Consider the following 7,458-nt stretch of genomic DNA (forward strand, 5'->3'; position numbering starts at 1 on the left):
GTACAAGACAAAAACCTGCAAAATAGTATCAAGCTATCGACTGCTTCCCTGCACCAGCTGGGAGGAACAGGATTACTTGTATCAGGTAGACTTGGTAAGAATTTGAGGCAAAGCCTCTACCAACAGGATCTATTATAAAATAGTAAGTTATGTCACAACATTTTCAGGACATTTATTTCTGCAAGCCATTCCCTTACACAGGTCCATTTACTAGTTCACTATGTGAGGTTCAGATTAGCTGCTTATCATGTCATTGCTCTCTACAGACCTGAGAGGCACCCAGACAGTAAAACAACAACCCACCACAAATTTTCTTAAAAGAATGTGTTGCTGGTGGCTGCTTTTATAATTTCAAACACACACAGGGTGGCCTAGGGAAGTAAGATAGCCTCCCTTCTAGTCACAGCAAACACCAATAATTGGGTTTAAGAACAAAAATGAAACCTTCCAGAAATGAAGCAATAACACCATTCATGAAGAAAAACAGACTTCTTTATTTAACTTCAGCAATACTATTAAACATATTGAAAGAGATGTTTATCAGTCACCACTCACTAAAACTTTCCACAACCAAAAGAAACACCCACAACCCAAACACACACACACACACACACACACGAGCAACCCTAATATATACCGCTTACCGTTGATGAGGTTTCAGGCCCCGCTCCACTGCTAGTGCAGCGCTCTGCGAGGGCCGTCAACAAATATATATACGTGTGTGTATATATATATATATATATATATATATATATATATATATATATATATATATATATATATATATATATATATATATTTACTTAGATTGAGAATTCCTGAAAAGTATATATTTTAGCTACAATGACATAATGCAAGAATGGGCTACTTAATTAAGCTAAATGGTCTATTTTTTTCTCTCCTGAAGTCCTTAACATTAGAAGCCGTCAGACACCGTGACATGATCTTCAGTCCTCAACAAGGTTATCTACACACACATGCCCTTAGACAAGCATTTGCCACATGGATAAAAATAGGGGTAATATCTTTGAACAAACTGCACCATACACAAAACTCTTATTAACAAACTATACAAAGCAAGTCTCTGCCTATATCCACTATTGCAGAAGGGCACTTTGTACAAGTCATCACGTTGTGTAAGTCTGCTGACACAACACCGATTTAAATATACACACGACTTCAAACTCACTGGTTCAGAGTTATGTGGGCAAGACTCACAGGTTTATCTGCTTTGAGGGAACTGGTCTGTGTGTACACTCCACACTTGATAAATATGAAAGGAAACACTCATCCAATAGTCTGGTAATTGAAAAATAAATATTTCTATACCTAACTGCTATAAAACACTTATATACATAAATATCCAAGAATATATATATATACATATGTATACACAAGTGGATTTATATACATTATATATAGATATAAGATATATAAAACGGTATACATATATAAAATGTTCAGTGTTAATTTTGACTGACAACTTTACGTCTAGACGAAGCTCCCTTACATTCTATCTTTAGTCTTTAATATCTGTCAAAGTATCCACAGTTATCCACCTTAACACCACTGGCAGTTTAGTCCGCTGGTTGAAGGCAGTCACACACAGCAACTGCACCTTTCCTTATCCAAATTCTTTACTCATTAATGGCAGTCAAATCTGGTTGTTTGAGGACCGATCAAGATCATGTGTCACCGTTACTGTGCTCCAAGGCTAGCAGCAAACTCTGAAACAAGATGGAAAGTCATCAGTATTGATGTGGGGTGCTGTGAGGCAAATTTCTTTAAAATAATCAGATGCTATGAAACTCCATGGCAATGATAGCAAGACAGTATAATAAGACATGCAACACAAGTACTCCTTCCAAGGCTTACAAGAGGGTCCATCAAAATGAGCATAAAATAAAAATATATAAAATGAGTGACTCAAGTTTTATAAAAAGGCATACAAATGCATAAAATATGTAAAAAATAAGATGATTGAAAAATCCCCCTAAGCTGCTCGGTTGTGAGCTTGGCACCATACCCACTGAGCCAGTCTGCCCTCGCATAAAATATGTAAACAACATTTTTTGGACCAAAGTATAAGAGAAAGAGACATTCTGAACTGTAACTACTAAAAAATTATAATTATAAAATGAGAAGTGCAAAAGTAATTCTAAAATAAGATAGAAAGAGATTGTTAAAATAAAAACAACAACAGGGATGAAGGTGAAAGCTATTGTGGCTTATTTGTTTGCATCAAAATTCACCACTGAAACACTCGGCTTGCCTTCCTTCTTTCAGACTATACACACACACAGCAAACAGTGTATGAAATGTATGCGTTAGGAGGTATGATGTTAGTTTCCAAGTTGGAAATCAATAATTTATCTCGGCTTGTGACACTCATTTGACTAGTATTTCAGTCGAAGGCGACTCTGAATACTAATTGGCCTGGTCAATTAAATACAACTGCCACTTAAGGAAAAGATGAATGAAAGCAGTCTTGGCTGACAGCACACTGCAAAAATATTGTGTTGCTAGGGTTGCCATAATATGAACTATCAAAATTCTGGATGGCTCCACTAACACATTACACACAGGCCTGGGTTTAAATCTCAGCTTGGGCAGTTGGTGTGCAGCTCACCCAGCTGTTCTTCCTCCCTTCTGGGCTGGTTGAGAGAAATGGGTACCTGGGTAAGGTAAACTGTGGCAATCCTGAACTTCACACTGGCCTGTGTCCTGGGGTAACGGAACGGGTTCTTCCCACCAAAGGCTAAAAGGGCCAGTGGGACGGAGATGAGCACAGCAGCCACACACAGGTATAGCATATGCACCCAACTTTACCTTTACAACTAACACTTGGTCATAACCCCCCCATGGCCTTGCCGAACACACAGCTTGGGCCTTTGAAGTTAAATATGTATGCATGTATGTATGTATGTATTTTGAACAAATCTTACTTTCAATTCCATCAGAAATGTTTCATTCTTCCCCCTGCCCTTGTTCAGATGGGGAATAAGGAAAAAAGATATATTCATTGACAGCTATGAAGGTCCAAATCATTCAAAACACATACCAGAAAAACCTTGTCTACATGCTGAAATTTTTAATGGTTTTACTAAAATGTGTGATCAGCTTCCAATTCATCCCTGCCTCTTTTGGAGCAAAGGAGTTTGTTCTGCATTTCTGCAGTGATTTTGCACTTTCATTTGGGCACTGTGACACTGTTGTCACAGGCAACTAGTCAGTAGTAACTGTGGCAACAAGGTCACAAGGCCACAAACAAGCAGAGTTACTCAAACTGGCTGCAAAGCTAGTTCAAAAATGGCATGACGTGAGGCAACAGCAGGTCAGGCAAGGGGGAGGCTGGGATCAATGGCTTATAGAGGACTTATACACGCAAAAACTGCGACTGAATTTAGACCAAAGGAGCTGCCACTCAATGAACCACCCCCTTCTCTCTCTTTCTCTTTTTTGTCATATCAGAGTATAGTAATTGTGTAATATTTATGAAAAATTAGTGATGGAAGCTGAAATTCCAGACTTTTGGGGAATTCTCAAATATCCCCACGAACACAGATTGACACTTAAATTTCAGACGTGTCCAGGAAAATCCAAACATATGGCAACCCTAAGTGTTGCAGTGTAGGGCAAAAGCTGCACAAGACAAAGCTGACAGGATAGACTAATATGAACTGCTATCAAGACATCTGCATTGGTAACACTGGGTTCATGTTGAGGAGACACCGAGGGACTGACGGGTACGCACACCAAACAGGACACAAATAATTAGCCCGTTTTCTTTACAGTTAGTGTTAGTTAGGCTGGAGAAAGCCATAGCATACAAATATAGAAATGAAGAGTACCTGGTCCTTATATAAACATCACTAAGTCCTTACTCTTAGCGTTTTCAAAGATCGAGGTGATTTTGTTGAACACTTCGTCGGCAGGCCGGGAGGCATCCACCCACCTATGGATGCCTAAGGGGGGAGGGAAGGGGGTAAAGTAACATTAGAGCATGACCTGCTGATTGACTAAGAGTCTGATAAGCTGTCACTACTCTTATGCTCTTTAATTCCAGAGCATAAATTACACTCAATTCACCACTTAGCAACACAGGTTATATTACAGTAAATAACAGCAATTAATGCAAAATAAACACAAACCACTGGAATATCATTAATATAACAACCAAAATTATTCAAGGTAAGCAAGGAGATTAAATCATTATTCAAAGTAAATATGTTAGAGTAAAATTATCTTAAGTATTAGTACATAATCTCATCCACTGCTACTCTAGATAAGATAGCTATCAATTAAGATTAGTTCTACATCAAGTGATGTGGGAACACTGATCTTGAAGAGAATAAACCCCATGACTTGTAGTAAGCAGAACATCAAAATGTCTCTATGGTCACAGAAAAACAGTTGGTAGAAAATTTAAGGGCTGTAGTCTGTTTTCCAGCCTGCCCTTCCCACCTTTCTTGGAGTAGTAGCTGACAAGGGGTTTGGTCTGCTCGTGATAGGCTCCTAACCTCCTCATCAGCACCTCCGGGGTGTCGTCAGACCGTCGGATCAAGGGCTCCCCAGTTACCTGAAATTTAAAGAGTATATGTCTCAGTGTGTTTTAACAATATTATTGATCCTGCTGGAAGTAGCCATGCCATTTAATAAACTGTCATCAAAATTTGTCTTAAAGCTAAATGATTAGAAGTGTAATTCAAGGTAGATTCCCTAAGTTAGTTTATATATGCAGCATGACGTTTCTGGCACGTCCTGGGCATTTTCCTAGGCATGATGTACTGTCACACTTATCTAATGAAGTTAAACAAGGAAACATTATAAAGTTATTTAGTTAACTACAATTTGAAACTAAGATATTTCTTTGTAGTCAGTCATCTTTCAGATTTATTTTTTAAGGCAACTCCACATATTGCTATGACTCAAAAGTCAACATGATGAACATGCAAAGCCTTACATCATCGGTCATGGGAAGCTTGGGTGGGTAGAACTCCTCGTGGTAGGAGCGACCTGAAGATGGGTGGAAGAGGCGGCCAGTGATGCGCCGCACCAACAAGCTGTCCTCAATGCCAAACTCCACCACAGAGTCCAGCTTCTGCTTCCGACTCTCCAGCATCTCATCTAGCTGTGATTATAGGACACCCTGCTAAGTGTGTAGTCTATAATATTATTCATTCATAACAAAGGGAGGTAAGCTAGTGACAAAGTAAATAGTAAAAAAAAACTATTAAAAGCTGCAAGTAGAAGATTTTGCAAAACATGCTCAGGGTTTTAAAAATGCTAATAAAACTTGAAAATTTTCAAGTTACTTTGGGGAGACATTAAAGTACTATTGCAAGTTTATCAAAATTAATACTAGAACTGGATTTTTTTTACCATAAACCTGAAGAATTCTGTACTAAAAATTAGGTCTGGAAATAGCAATTGAAATAAAAGCAAGCATACCAAGAGCCTGGACACTGCCCTACCTTTTCAGCCTGAGTCACTGTGCGGGGAAACCCATCAAGAATAAAGCCATTCTTGCACTCAGGTTTGTTGAGGTTCTGCTCAATCATGCTCACCACCAGCTCATTGCTCACCAACTTTCCTGCAGCAGGAAGACACAGCATACATATGATTTAAGCTGTTAAAATGGACTGTTGGCCAAAGGGTCTGTTTGATGTGTTTTAGTATGAACCAATTATATGCTGTGAGATTCCCTTCCTGTGCAGACATCAGACATACAGCCAATAAATCCCCCATGAATTCAACCATTCATTATGGGCCCATACTACTTCACCCACACGTTACTGAAATCAGGAACACTCCTATAGGTCATTATTAGTATTCTTATAGTCAACTTGAAGATATAAGCAGTATGGTGATAAAAAGTAGGACTGGAGTATGAACCACTGCATTAGCCGAAGTGGCGGCCCATTCAAGACATTCCGCGAGGCACAAGACTCCCTTGTGCCACACGGTGGCCTGCACACACTGTCTGAAAGACAGGAACGTGAAAATCGTGACAGTGGGGAGGAATTATTTCTTCAGTGGCCAGGCCTGGTGAGGGGGGGGAGGGGGTGCCGCCGTACACACCTGCGTCCATGATCTGCTTGAGCTCCTTGCCGAGCTCTGATCCCGAGGCGACCTCCGCCCTCAGCAGGTCCCCGGTGGCCAGGTGACACACGCAGTACCGCTCCTTCAGTCGCGGTGCCTGCGGGCGGGGAAACGTGCACTCACACCGGACTCCTTACATAAAGGCTGCATCAAAGGGGTAATGCACTATCTGCACGTGTGGCTGACCTGCGTGCCCTTGCCGGAGCCCGGGGGGCCCAGCAGCACGGCGTTGATGCCCATGTCGCCGGGAGTGGCCAGGGCCGGGGCCGGGGCCGCTGCGTTGGGGGCCATGCTGCGCCGCTGCACGGAATTCCTGCTCGGGAGCCTCACGCCGCCGCACTGAGCCGGTGCCGAGCCGACGGCTGGGCGGCCGGCGGCTCGCGGCACGGGGGATCCGACCCGCTCGACAGACGGTGCGGCGCCGCGGCGGGGGATCCGATGCCCCGCCCGGCCCCGTGGGGCCGTGACGCCGCGGAGAGGGGTCCGATACCCCGGCCCGGGCAGGCTCCGCCGGGGAGGGGATCCAACCCTGCACCCGAGTGTTCCTCTGCTTTGACACATCCAGCCTCCGCGGTCATCACGGCACAGTTCTTTTACTTCTTGCTTGTTTCTTTCCTCAGACTTGTTTACTTAACTTCTTGTTTATATTTGATTCTCTCATCGTTTCCATTCTTTCATTTCGTTTTTACTCTTGCTGTTTCGTCTTTATTTTCGTTATATACAACGTAACCTCATATTTATTTTAGCACGGCACAACCGCCTCCTAGCCACCCATGGAAAAGGCTGTAAATATTTGTTAATTAATCTGGGTCAGGTGTATGCAGGTGTATGGGATTTTAATCTAGGTCAGGTGTATACACGCAGGTGTGTGAGGGTCAGGTGTATGCATGCAGGTGTACTGATCGAACTAGCAGGTGTATGCATGGTATAATCTACGTCAGCTAGGTGTATGCAAGTGTACGGAATATAATCTGGGCCAGCCCGGTGTAGGCAGGTGTATGCAATATATTTTTAATCTAGGTCAGGTACTGTAGGCAGCACAGGTGTAGGGCCAGTCTAGCTGATACACCTCCCCCATCCACTAATTAAAGAAAGACATGACATATAGAGGAAGAGAACTGTATTATTTTGCCATTGTGAAGAAAATAAAAAGTCACAGTACGAGGAAATAATAGAGAAAGAGAATAATAAACAAACATAAAAGCCGAGATGGAGACAAACCCGAAACAGAAAGAGGTAGAGAAAATTTTAATAAGGTGAAAAAACATGAAGAATTGTATATAAAAAGAATAGAATAAAGAGGAAGCAAGAGGCAGAAAGAAATGAAAGCATGAAAATGATAAGAAAAGAACAATA

At 41.7% G+C, this 7,458-nt stretch overlaps 1 protein-coding gene across 2 annotated transcripts; it reads right to left on the minus strand.

The window, feature by feature from the left end:
- Window positions 1-157: 157 nt before the first annotated feature.
- On the minus strand, window positions 158-6,696 carry LOC126998020 (adenylate kinase-like). Of its 2 annotated transcripts, none has more exons than XM_050859304.1 (7): window positions 6,289-6,696; window positions 6,082-6,199; window positions 5,475-5,593; window positions 4,964-5,131; window positions 4,465-4,579; window positions 3,852-3,965; window positions 158-1,727 (listed from the first exon to the last, which is right to left on the minus strand). In XM_050859304.1, the coding sequence occupies exons 1-6, from the start codon at window positions 6,661-6,663 to the stop codon at window positions 3,859-3,861; spliced, it is 1,002 nt and encodes a 333-aa protein (XP_050715261.1). In that variant the 5' UTR covers window positions 6,664-6,696; the 3' UTR covers window positions 158-1,727; window positions 3,852-3,858. The 2 variants fall into 2 exon arrangements, with proteins under 2 accessions (XP_050715261.1, XP_050715260.1); XM_050859303.1 differs by having other exon boundaries at window positions 3,885-3,965; window positions 6,289-6,695.
- Between the last annotated feature and the right edge of the window lie 762 nt (window positions 6,697-7,458).

Source organism: Eriocheir sinensis, chromosome 13 (genome assembly GCF_024679095.1).
Source record: "Eriocheir sinensis breed Jianghai 21 chromosome 13, ASM2467909v1, whole genome shotgun sequence".
NCBI classification, from domain to species: Eukaryota; Metazoa; Arthropoda; class Malacostraca; order Decapoda; family Varunidae; genus Eriocheir; species Eriocheir sinensis.

What these genes read in the sequence shown, in the direction of transcription:
- LOC126998020 (XM_050859303.1), bottom strand. Translation starts at nt 6,663, where the DNA reads ATGTGTCAAAGCAGAGGAACACTCGGGTGCAGGGTTGGATCCCCTCCC. An exon ending in CAGCTACTACTCCAAGAAAG is followed by an intron (nt 3,966 to 4,464) that starts GTGGGAAGGGCA and finishes CTCCCCCCTTAG; the next exon opens with GCATCCATAGGTGGGTGGAT. An exon ending in GATCTTTGAAAACGCTAAGA is followed by an intron (nt 1,728 to 3,884) that starts GTAAGGACTTAG and finishes ATCTTGTTTCAG; the next exon opens with AGTTTGCTGCTAGCCTTGGA.